Source organism: Anas platyrhynchos, chromosome 8 (genome assembly GCF_047663525.1).
Source record: "Anas platyrhynchos isolate ZD024472 breed Pekin duck chromosome 8, IASCAAS_PekinDuck_T2T, whole genome shotgun sequence".
NCBI lineage: Eukaryota > Metazoa > Chordata > Aves > Anseriformes > Anatidae > Anas > Anas platyrhynchos.
In genome coordinates, this window is record NC_092594.1 from 32,494,787 (window position 1) to 32,507,933 (window position 13,147).

Consider the following 13,147-nt stretch of genomic DNA (forward strand, 5'->3'; position numbering starts at 1 on the left):
ATGTTTGGATTTCCGGCATATTGCAACACAGTTCTTGGCCACCAGCAAAGCTATGTGTGTGAATCTCATTTTATATCCGTTGTTTGCAATACCACATATTTTAAGAGACATTTGAAACAGTGTCTGTACTCCTAATTCTAGATAAGTAATCACAAATCATTCCCTAAAGGAAGCTGAGAGGGCAGAATAAAGATACCTTCACATATCCCATGTCATGAGAGACTGTGGATGACTGATGCTGTCATAGAAATTAAGTAAAACCTGTTGTATCTTGAACAATTTCAGCCTGTACTCAAAGTTCTTAGTTCAAAGCAGCCTATTGTTTGCAATGCTTGCTTCCTCTTTCCAGATTGAGATTTAACGGTATTTTCTATGACATACTTTTTGCCTTAAAACATTATTAGCCAGCTAATCTTATTAGTCCATTCTTAAACCTATTTTAAAATGTGTCTTTTTGTGGTGCAGGAATCTCATACAGTAAATTATGAAATTAGAAATCTGGGTTTGCCAATTAGTTTTATACCTAGAAGTATATGCAGCTCATCTTCAATTCATATTTGCCTTATTTTTTCTCTAGAGATCATCCAAGGCACCACTCCCACCACTTCCCCTTCTCATCTGTCTCCAGCCAATAGACAGAAAACATCACCTTTCCAAGCAAGGCATATGTAACATCCTTCAGAATACATCACAGCAGGTCCTTAACCAGCTGGAGGAATCACTGTGGGAAGAGCACGAGGTCCCTCCTGCCCTGGGCAGCATGAAACAAGCTTGGGATTTCTAACAGCAGATGTGATTTTAGCAAGTGTTAACATGCTAACACGTAATATGTTAACTTACACATTGTAAACACACCCTTTGCTGTCATGTAATATGTGCCCTTTGGTAGGTAAGTGCACAGCACATCCTGAATGATAATGAAAGTTCAGTGGCTGACCACCAAGGCTTTGACCATCTCTACAGAAGACAGTAACTTGAAATCAACCCTCCTCATTGTAAGTAATTCTAGAATAACAAATTAACTGAGAGATGTATTGCCAAGGGAGTTGGGGGCTGAAAAGGGGGTAGAGGGGAGGTCTAAAATTCTTTTTACTCTTGTATAACTGTAGGCATTCTGCAGCGTTAACAGGAGTAAAAACTTGGTTTAGTCATTAACATAATCAGGTATGAATCAAAGAAACCTCAGGAGATGCTTGTGTTGAGAAAGCAGATATTATTTTCACACAAACAAGCATTTTTCTCATCCCAACTTCATCTTAATGCATGATGATCTTTAATAAACAAAACCATTATTTTGAATTGTATCAGGAAATTTCCATCTTTCATATTGCTCAAACAAAATATACTAAAACGCTAAAAGCATTTTGTTTTGTTATACACACGTCTAACGTGTTCATTGCCACAATGCAAGACTGTAAATGCCAAAAAAGTGAAGCAGCGATCTGATTCTAAAATGCCAGTGCTTTCCAAGCTGTCACCAATCTTGGAAAATTTCCCCAGTAGCACGTGGAGATCAATAACTGTTTATAGACTTTTCAGTCCCAGTTTATAGGGAGCATGTAACTACGGACTATGTCAAATCTCTTAACTATGACGTGAAAGTCAGATTTCACACTCAAATCCACCCAAAAGCCCATAATGCTAAAGAAAGGCAAGAAGGATGATCCAGAGAACTGTTGGCCTGTCAGCATCTGCTCCTGTGGGAAAATAATGCTGCACATCCTCGGGAATGTGAAGGAAGAGAAGGCAGCATGGATTTACCAAGGTTTGCCATGCTTGAAAGGAATGTGAATTTTGAAACGTTCTCATGATAAACAAAACCAACTTACATTACTTCATTTCATGAAGTCAGACATAGAGGAGCTAGTGTCCTCTTACAGCCTTAGGTTTCATCTCTTTACAGTTACGTTCATATTGTAAACTCCCTGGTTAGCAAGAGGAGTCCTCAAAATGAACAATAATACTACAGTAGAGTCATTTGTTACATAATTGAACATTCTAAATGTGACAGTATTTAGCAAATTGTAGAAACATATACTGGAAATGAATCATATATTTTCTTCCTAATTCCTTTAGTAAGAGTGTGTAAACATGTTAAATTGTGCAGTTTCACATCCGAGGTCTGATTTCCAATATTACCAGAGACTGCTTCAAGGTATTTAAACACTCTTTGTGCTGTAAGATCATGAAGTAAAAACTCAAGCTGTAACAGAAACTTGCATACAAAACTAAAGTGGCCGCTGGAATTCTCTAAAGCTTGTCAGTGAACATGGCATAAAATATGATTTCTAAAATATGATAAATATACAAATAATTAAACATGAAAATAGCTAGAAGCTATTGCCCATTGTTGGGCAACTATAGAATATGTTGGTGGCTTTGCCACAAACTAAAGCTACAGACCAACTTCTTTTAATCACACAATATTACTGCACTCAACTTCTTCTGGTGCAGTACCATGTATATCAACAGAGGAAGCAGTTTGAACCTATTCAAATGAGAAAGAAAAAAAAAATCTTAGAAGTCCAGAAAGGCAATAAATGAGGAATTTATCCTCGTTCTTTGTCCTTGTTGTTTTTCTGCTTCTGTCTGCGCAAATCAGAAATTGCAGAAAGTTGGGGTAGGAGTGGAAGACTCACCAAAATACAGTTCAAAAAGGAAAGACATTTAAATTGGTATAAAAAATGAAAAAAAATGTTATACTGACTATTGAAGGCAGAGTGAATATGAAGTCATGTGGGTCTGAGGCCTGATCTTTTAAGCTGCTCCTAATTAAATGCGGCTTTACTCCTACTGGATGCTAAGTTTTCCAGGTTACTGTATTAAATTAAAATGAGATACTTATTCAATGTGTCTGTATGAATGTTGCAAAGTTGACTGAAAAAAAAAAAAAAGATAATGTGCGAAGTCTGTGTTAAAAAAGAACATTGCTGATTCATTCTAATGTGCTTAGGAGTTCCTGAACTCCTATGTTTCATCAGCACCTTATAGCATAGGTCATAATCCTTAGCAGATAAATGCTTAATCCAAGATAAATCGTAATAAATCCAAATGAGATTAGACCTCTACCGAAATATTCAATGAATGGTGTAAAAACATGTCTGAGTGACTGTGATAAATCAGTGGGAGTCGCTGACTAAATTATGTACAGAACTTCAGAGAAGGTGCAATAATAGTTAACAGAAAAGCAGAAATTTACTGATAAATGCCACTTGGGGGGCGGTGTTGAGTGTTCTTAACCAGCCTCACTTCATAACAATATTCTTCTGATCAGCTAAAGGACTGATCAGAGATGAGTCTTCATGGTTTAAATCAGTACCCTGACAAAGTCACCTACTTTCTGAAAAAAAAAAAAAAATGTTTTATTTATCTCTTCCTCTCTGCTCCTACCATTCTGAATCTGAGTAAAACCAGCAGGAACCTTAAGGCTAAATCATTCAGCAGGACCCACTGGCATTTTCATCCCCTCTGTATTCAGTAGCTTACGATAATCGTATGTTTTGTTAAGTATTTATAGTAAGCCACATTGTAAAGTATTCTTAAAAATAAAAAATAAAAATACATTAACTAAAACTGGTAGTGTTGTGATTGACTAAAAGCACAATGGCTAGAGCTGGACAAAAAGATAACAACAAACATTTTCCTCTAATATCTGAAATTGGGATGAAAGTCTAGAATCTTTACTTTCTTTACCTGGAAGAAATTTCACCCATCTTTGCTTCTGACACGAGTATAACCTGTTATCCTGCCCACTGTAAACAAAAAGCTGCTGTCCTGAAGCAGAGGGATATATTTCAGTGACAGGTTTTCTCTTCTGTACTAATAAAACCTCTAAGAAATCCTATTCTAAAAATCTGTGTTGCCTTACATTCAACATAAAAAAAAAAAAAAAGACCACTACTCAATAAATTTTAACATGATTTAAAAGAAAATTCTGAATGAAGGTAGCCATGCAGTTAATTAGCATTTAGATCATGCTCACTGTTGTGATCTTGGGACACTAGCTTCATGGGAGTTTTGATGGTGTAAAGAATTAAAGTTTGTATCTGATGTCCTCAATGCCTTTGATGTGTTTATAGCTTTTATAGGTCAGTTGCAAAGATAAGCTTTGTAATGGGTTTCTAGATTTACCTTGAAAAGGAATTGTACTCTCTTTCCATTGCTTAAAATACATAGTTACTTCTGACAACATTTGCTATTTATTCTAAAAATGGTGGTATCCATTAACAATATATTGATTTAGAATGCTATGTTTTAAATAGGTAACTTTATTATCTATAAATATAGATAAGCTTTAGACGCTGTTAGGTTTTGTCACCATCTGACTTCAGTCTTTCTCTTTCGTTGCAAAGTATTACAAGCAAAATTCTGCTTTGGTGTAATGATTTCAGCAGTGAACTAGGTAAACCATTTGTCATTAGCAAATCACGCCCCCTCCATTCAGTGCAGGTTTCTAAACTTCTGTAGATCCTATTGTTGGTTGCTCAGATTAGACAAAGAAATGGGGCGGATTGTGGGAGGAGTAATATGAATTAGATGCTCAGGTAGATGCACATAGACAAAGCAACACAGGTGCTCATCTAATTCACATGTAGAATGAGCCCTCACATCCTTTGAGTTGAGACTACACATCATTTTCATTGCCTACAACATAGGACTCATTTTTCTGAAGGAGAAACGTAAGTTCTTATTTTAGAAGGTGTTTGTGTTGTTGGTTTTGAGATGTAACTAAGAGATGTAACATGAAAATGAACTAAATCTTTTACTTTGCATTGTACATACCTAGATCACGCATTAGCAGTATTCAGTTGTGAGAAACACGATTACAATTCACATTTCTTCATATTTGAACAGATCTACTTAGAATTCTCTTTTCAGTATAGCAGTATCAGTCTGTACTCTTCTCAAGAGTACAGAACACTTTCCTATGACTATTTTCTGGTATATTTTTAAAAGGCAGTGAGGAATATCATATGAATCTAAACTTGTATCATCAAGCAAATGCCATATAAGGATATTTAATTGTACAATGCAGACCTTTTGCTAGGCTTGTGGAGAAATATTTGCACTGTAACCAGATATGAACTATTAAGTGGTAGATATAAGGTTTTGGAGTATTAAGTAGATTTTTATTTTTTTTCAGAGTCCTAATAAATCAAGGGAAATAATTGAAACACTGAATAGTGTAGACCCAATATACATCAAATAATACATTTTCCAAGAGATATCATTTTCTACAAGTATAGAGGACTTCAGAATGAACTGCTTAGAGAAAAAGCTGTTGTCTAATGGGATGACGCCTTATCATTTAATCGATTGATGATGATCTTTTCTTGGCTGTTGTTTGGAGCTCTAAGTTTGGCTATTGTTTTGGAGTTGTAAGAATACCAATACCCCTTGAAAACAAAGCTGCATAGTCAGGAAGGACTTCCATAATTCTGTCAAAAAATACAGAAAGAAAAGGCACAGTGCGCCCACAAGTACAGCAACTCAACTCTGGTTCAGAGAGAAGTATTTTGTTATCAGTATAGTGATAAGGGGTAGAAGATTGTTCATATCCTAAGATTGTTAGAATGTATCGAAAAAGTCAAACTTGTTTCTAGAATAAAAATAAATAAATAAATCTTAATTTAGCTTTGTCTGGTTTTCTGATAATTGCAATTCATATCTCCACTTTTTAGAGTATTTATGTATTTTAGGCCCTCACTGACAGTATCACGGGTCCTTTCTGTCTGTGCTAGTTTCTCTAAAATGAGGATTTTGACCAAACTAATAGACAGATGAAGCCAAACAAACAAATTGATGCTATGCTAATTTCTGAAACAGATGGATCTGATCCAGTATTTGCTAGCAAATGTAATTCATTGTCAATCTAGCACAGAACCGTGTATGTCTTTCTTTTTGTATGTATAGCATATAGGGAAAAATCTGGCTCAGGGTACCCCACCCACAGCTAAATTTATACACAAAGAACTGAAAATCAAAGTGCATAAACAAGTACAAATTCTGCCATCCTTCGTGGAAGCAGAGATTAGACCCCTGTTTTGAAGTTTCAGGTACAGATCTTCAAACGGCCTGAGATGTTAGGGCTAGAATTTCCTCACTGTGTGGTAAAAATACCCTTGAAATTAATGCAGGTTGGATATATGGTTTGCAGCACAAGAATACCACACTGTAAACTTTTAATTTTCTAGAGAAAAGATATTTTATTTAAATGGCTGCAATTTTATTACCTTTAATCAAGCTCCCTGAGGAAAAGTCAATAAAAATGTAAATAGTTTTGCATCCAGCCTCCTGACCAGGCCACGCAATGAGACCGTGGGCCTGTTTTCTGAGGCAGTCTGTCTCTGCCGTTGGTGCATCTTCAGCTAAATTTAGCCTAATGTTAGGAATGACCTACACTGCAAGGAAATAAACTGTTTGAAAAAATATAGGACAAAGCTTATGTTTAAGGGAAAGCTTCCCACAATGTTCTATTTGTGGCACACGATCATACATTTGTGTCACATCGTCTTATCCTTTCCTCGAGCATTGATTGAAAAAAGAGGCTTTTTAACCTACTCAGAATTCTTCCCTGCACATCTTTATCGGAGGGGGTCACGGACCCGGTGAGAAACAAGGAAGGAAGCACCTCCAAGCAGGGGGTGCACACACACTGTGTCCTGCCGGCTGCGTTTTGTTTACTGATAGTACCAAACTGCGAGGCACCTGCGTGTGTGACGGCCCTGGGAAGGAGCAGAGCCCACAGACCTGCCGGGTACGTTACCCCCGCTGGCTTCTCTCCCCCTCCTCACCCGCCCTCCACGTTCCCCCTGCATGGATCTCACACCGCCGCTCTTCCCCACCCCAGCTGCCCCCTTCGAGCTCCCCCGGCTGCAGCCGCCGCCGCCGAGCGCGCAGCTGCTTCCCCACGGCGCCTGACGGGGATAAAAAGCCCGTCCCCGCTCCCCCTCAGCCCCGTCTGCCCGGGCGCTGCCGCTGCCAAGATGGCGGCGCCGCCTCACGCCGCTGCGTAGTGCCGCGTCCCGCCCCGCCCGGCAGAGCGGGAGACCCCGTCGCCGCCACGTGCTGCCGTCGCGCGCGGTGCTGCAGCTGCTGCTCCTGGTGCTGCTGCCGCTGCCCGCGCTGCTCCTGCCCGCGCTGCTGCTGCCGCCTCGGCCGCCGCCGCCCCCGCGCCTCCTGCACGCCCCGGCGGAAGATGCGCGTGCAGTGTGCGGTGAGCCGAGGGGGGGGGCTGTGTGTGTGTGTGTGTTGGGGGGTGCAATTAAATAGCTGCCAGCTCCTGCAGCGGCTTGCTCCAAGCTCAGCACCGCTTTCTTTCCTTACAGTGTGTAAATAAGGCGTAAATGGGGCAAAAAAGGCAAGGTTGAGGCTTCTGTTGCCTCTATATTAGTGTAAGGCCGCGTAGTTCTATTTAACAGTGAGTTTTAGTGTGCCAGCGCTTGGCCTTTTTTATAAAAATAACTGGGGAGAGCACCTGATACGTATATTAATAAAATTAAACCTATTCCCGCTTATTTATTTAAAACCTCCTGAATATTGGAAAGCTTAAATGGGAGCACCGTGCTAGTGGCTGAGCAGCGCAAGCTGGGACGTATTCAGAGCAGAAATGAAACTGATAGTCTAATTTTACTATCCACCCTGAGTGACATACAAAATAGTAAGGAAGCCTAAATGATGGAAAGTAAATTAGATTTTTAAATTAGGTAATGTTTGAAGGTGTTAGAGTATTATTACGTTTATTTCATTGTTAATATTCTGAGATGTTTTAGGAAAAAGTAAGGAAAGATAAATCATACCAAAATAATTTAAATGACATTTTAAAAAAAAAAAAATCAATTACGATGTGAGGCTCATTGCTATGCAGAGGAAGAACCTTTTGCACAGGCATAAACCTTCTGCTTTATTCCACCTATTGAACAGAAAAACACAGACCAGGGAAAAATGTGTGCCTGGCTTTGGTGGCAGGGGTGCCTCGGCGTGGGCTGAGGAGATGGCAGATCTTGAACCATGGCTCAGGGCCACGCTGGTTGTGTGGCACCAGCATGTGTGCTTCTGCCTCAAAGGGTTTTTCTAAACATGGGTAACACCTCTTGTACTCATACAGAAGGGACTATATACAAAATTAAACATACAGAAAAATTTATATATGATTTTATATACTTAATATATATTAGTCTTCTGCTGAGAAAGAAATCCCTTGGATTCAGAAGCTTAGTGTGGCTGACGTTAAGATGTGCTCTAGCTCTGGTTGAGCCAAGACTGCTGCCAGGCTCTGGGCTGGCCAGGCCACGTGGCAGAGGGAAGGGGACAATCTGTGGCCTGAGAGACGGGGTGTCCCTGCTGCCTTCCAGAAGGGCCCGGGGTGTGCTGCCTGTGGCTGATGGCTCTCCCCAGGCAGCTCAAGGCTTGCGCTGGGCTGATGCGCAGAGATAGGCCCCAACAGGGCATCCCTGGAAAGCCTGTCAATTCTTATTGAATATAAGAGCGTGTTTTAAGATGTAGAATTCTGGTTCTGCAGCGTAGCCGCAGAAATAACTTTCCGAAGGATGGCTCCTTGCTAAAGGCTTGATACACAGAAACAGTCAGCATTTGCCTAGGCAGGGCATGGGGTTTTATCAGCAAGGTTCTGGGGAGACATGGGAGTTGTTAACTGCAAGCCAGTTGGGTGTTTGCGTTCAGGCATTGTGGGAACTCCTATTGTACTTGTTTTTATTTTTCCTTTGCATACCTGGGGTTACTGTAGCTGGAAGTCAGTAAACTTTATTAATTTTCTAGAAAGAGATGCATGGCAAATAAGTTCTTAAATAACTCTGTCAGCATTCTTCTCAGCTTGTTTCTATCAGCATTAGCCAACTCCTAGTGTTCAAATCAGCCTGGTAACAGTTCTGAAGAATTGCAGAAGTAATCCAAGCGGATGTATTTCCATGGAAGGGTAGTACAGGAGGAAAGAAGTAAAACCTTAATACTGCGAGTTAGATTCCTATTATCTGTAACTGCTTTTTGGCCTTAGGGGAAGTTCATACCTAACAGTTAAATCTGTGTGAAATCACATCATATTTTTATATTGGTCTAGCTGCCTGGATAAAAGGAAAACAGGCGGAGTGTGGCGTTACTGATGTGGCAATGCATTGGGATCCATTTGCAGTTAGCTGTGGATTTGTTCAGGGTGAATAGGGGGAGTGTACAGTAATTATAATTCTGGCCTTGTGAGAATTATACTGTCCTAGGCAGGAGAGAAAGTGCCTCAAAACTAATTACAAAATATGCCTGTCATGCAGAGTTAAGTTTCTGTAGTGTTTTCTTCAGCTTTTTTTGAAAAATTTGGGTAGAAGAATCCTACATCAAAACAACAAAGGAGTACAAACAAGATCTAGGATTAAACAGCAAGCAGAAAAATCACGACTGAACTCTGTAACGGTGACAAAATAATTGTGATCACTTACAATTAGTCTGTTTACTTCACGGTACCAATTCAGACTTTTCTAAGAAAGCATATACGCTTCTGTTTTTTTAATTAGCTCTCCTTGATTTTTCTTGCATATCTTAATTAAAAGTTTGGTTGTTGTTGTTAATTATGATGTACTTGTTTAGCCTTTTGTTTAGTCTTTGTTCTGTTTATGAATGCTGCCTTCGAACAGCGTTGCTCTTACTCAAACATCTTGCATGATAGTTTTCCTCTGGGGTTACGGAAATGATAATCAGCCTTATGCTTGTGCTGTTTCCAGGTGCCAGTAAGAGACTCTGGAAACGATAGCTCAACAAACAGGCATTTTGTGTTCTGCCTTCTCTGTGACCTAGCACGGTTTGTCAGAGACTAAATTTTAAAGTATTAAGTGCTGGTCACTGGCCTGAACTGCTGGTGAGGCTTTTATGTGTCCCATTTGATTGCATTTACTGGTTTTGGTGGTTTTCTTTCTTTTGGTGTGGAAAGAGGCTTATAGTGGAGAATCTAAATGTGTTACAGTTTGTTGAGCCTTCTATACTTTATCAATTTGGTTTTCTTCCCGAATTGTTCATAGCACGTATAGTACAGAAGCACAGAAAACTCTTGACCTCTTGCAAAACAAAAATATGTCAAATATTACAGTATATTACCAGATTCAAAAAGCAATTGACTTGTGAACCAGGCTTGATGAACCATTTTATTCACAATGTCTTTTCATTATTTATTCAGATAATTGATGCAGTGTTTGAAGTCCCCAAAGTGCACAGAAGCATCTGCAATTTCAATGGCATAGTAAACTATTTTTAAAGAAAAATGTAACTTTATGTCCTCATAACAGAAAATATGCAGCCTTTGTTCCCATAATGATTTAAAGTTAATGCATGGGGGAGTGAGTTTAGGATTTCCATAAATTAAGGGTTTTTCCCACCTTTCAACAGTTGGTTTTAGTGCTGAAAAAAAAATACAGATTCTACATGGGTTTGGTAAGAATTCGGTAAGAAATAATTATTCTGGTACCCCCAAACCCACTTCAGATTATCAAAAGTAATAACAAATGTATTATTTGTGAAACTGCGCTTGTATGTTTCCAGTTTAAGAATACATTGAAGAGATGCCTTCTATTCCTGTCCACTTCAGCATGTTTACTGTGCCTAGGTCATGTTCTTGTTTTTGTGTTTCTAAGTGCTCCTATAGCCTCTTCCTTCTAAATGCAGTCAGCTGCTCCCTGATTTGGTTTACATGCTCTTAGTGTCTCCCTTGGGTTCTCTCCATTCACCCATCTTTCACAACAGTCTCTGCAAGCTTTGTTAATCAGCTCATCCATTTGCATTAGAACAATTTTTTTTCCAGTGCAAGAAAAATTGTTTGCACCCCTTGGTGCTTGCTGTCATTCCTTACTTTGGAGCAAGTCTGTCCCTGCTTCTTGGTTTATTATCAAACATATCACTTCCTGTACTCCTAGCTAAACCTATGCTTCCCTATGTTTTTTTTGCATATATGTCCACCTATGTTATCTGGCCCCTTGCCTGCCTTTTAAAGAAGAAAAAAACATCTTTTCTTCATGATTGATTTCTTCCACTTGGTTCCTTTCATTTTCTTCACTGACTAGTAGTTTTGTCACTTCGGGGATTTCATGCACTATTTCCAGCACAGTTGACTTTATGTGAACTGTTGTGCTCCATATTTCCATGCGATGTATAGCTAAAGAGTCTTTGCATCTTGTTCAAGTTTGTCTTTATTTTTATCTTTCCTTCAGTTAAGCTTGCTATAAAACAAAATACACCTGCTGCTTTCTTATGGGTAATACGTAAGTAGTGGGTTTTCTAACCTTTCCAGTAAGCTTGTTCATGGTATATCCTTTCTGTATGTACTTTTGCTTAAGAAAGCATAACTGCAAATTTCCTATAGTGAGTGTTTTTACACCTCAATTCATGCACTTTGCCATTCTTGGTAGCCTCTAGGTGCAGTAACCATGTGAAGCTACATTTGGCTAAGCTGTTGCTCACTGCTTAAGCAGAATTCCAATCCTCCATGGTATATAAAAATGGTTATTGCTTAGTAGAACTGCTTCCATTGGAGAGGCTTTCTAGGTCAAAAGAGATGGCCTGGCACCCTGGGGGCAAGGAAGACTTGCCCACCTCAGTGCATATTGCCCACTAAGACTTTCAGAGCTTGCCCTCCTGGGAGGGTTCTCCTACCTGAAGCCCACCACTGCTGCAGGCCAAGCTGTAGGTTACAGAAGACTTACTTTACTCCTCATGCCTGCTGTTTTGTGGAAGTATTAACACCTGCAGTTAATCTGCTTCAGCTTGTTAAGGGATATGATGAGTGGCTGGCTGTTGGCAGTTGCAGAGGAATGATGTTTAATGAAAAAGGGTTGACTAAAAATGAACTTGCAGAAAAAAGCCTTGGGACATGTGTTTCATGTGCTGTTGGGCTGTGTCCTTGCCGTTCTGAAGTCCCTGGGATCCATATACACTTGCTGGAAAGGTTACTCCTGCAGTAGTTGTGTGAGGGGTCTGAGTCCTGAATAGGACTTGGATGTAGGAAGGGGGAACCTACAGGAAAGCCCACTGTGCAGTTTGCAGTGGCTTGTTGAAGCTGACAGGTGTGTGGTACAGAGGAAGGAGCAAGAAGATCAAAAGCAGCAAGTGCTGTTTGTCATGCGATTCCATGTCATGCTGGGTGCTTTCTAGTCCATCAGCTAACTTACACTGGCTGTGAATGTCAGGAGGCTTATTCCACATGATCTGTGAAGCCTCTCTTTTTTCCCAGTAAGTCAGAGCCTTGTGATGCCTTCACACTCACAGGACAGCCAAATTTCCCACCTCACCAGTGGGACCTTAGAGAAAGAGAAGCTGCGGCTCCACATTCCCCACAGCTGGCAGTGAGACTGGAGGGGTGCGAAACTTTCTTGCTAGCCCAGATATATTCCTCTGGCGGAGGAAGGAAAGAAATGGGTGCCAGACTTCTCTCCTCTTGTCCTCTGCTGATATGTGGGGGAAGATATTAAGGTCAGCCCCAGGCTCTGTGTGCTGTGACAGCGTAGGTTGTTCCCTTTACACAGATGGTCTAGCTAATGAGAGTACATTGCTGAGTAGAGTTCTGAATCAGGGTTATTAGCACCCAGAACTAGCTACCCTTTATGAAACCACACAGTTGAAAGAAATCCCTGTAATACCAGGATGCTGTGTGCAGCACAGGCACTTCTTGGATCTGTGTGCCTGTCTGACCCTTGCTGATCTGACCCTACAGATGTTTACAGGGATGTCAAAGCTCACCCTGTCCTCCTGGAAGGTGTGCTGTCAGTACAATGTAGGTGTGTGGGTTTGTGTCCTTTCCATCCATTCTCTCAAACACAGTGGTTTCCTCACAGACTGAGAGGTGGGAGTTTGCCTTTCCTGCCCTGGTTTGGAGCTTAAAAGCTCCTGGTGCAGGTGGAGGCTGCAGGTGAGGCCTGTTGGGGCAGGTGAGGCCAGGGAGTTCCCTCACAGCATGACCTGAGGCTTCCCTGCTTGCTTGTCTCTGAACCTAATGCTGTGCCCTGCAGACTGTTCTCCTGGAAACCTGTTTGAAACTTTGCCAGGCTGTGTTGCGTATTTAGCATCAAACGATGCTTTTGGGATCCTCCTGTGGTACGGGACTGTCATCGGCTGACGTGCTTTGTTCTCCTCTCCGTTAACCCGTCAGCCCTGCTGC

At 40.6% G+C, this 13,147-nt stretch overlaps 1 protein-coding gene across 1 annotated transcript in view; it reads left to right on the forward strand.

Annotated features, from left to right (window-relative positions):
• Positions 1-7,056: 7,056 nt before the first annotated feature.
• ELAVL4 (ELAV like RNA binding protein 4) overlaps positions 7,057-13,147 on the forward strand; it is a 79,705-nt gene continuing 73,614 nt past the window's right edge. Inside the window, exon 1 of the mRNA XM_072041659.1 lies at positions 7,057-7,216. Coding sequence (XP_071897760.1) covers positions 7,199-7,216 — 18 coding nt within the window. The 5' untranslated portion in view covers positions 7,057-7,198. The remainder of the gene's footprint in view (positions 7,217-13,147) is intronic.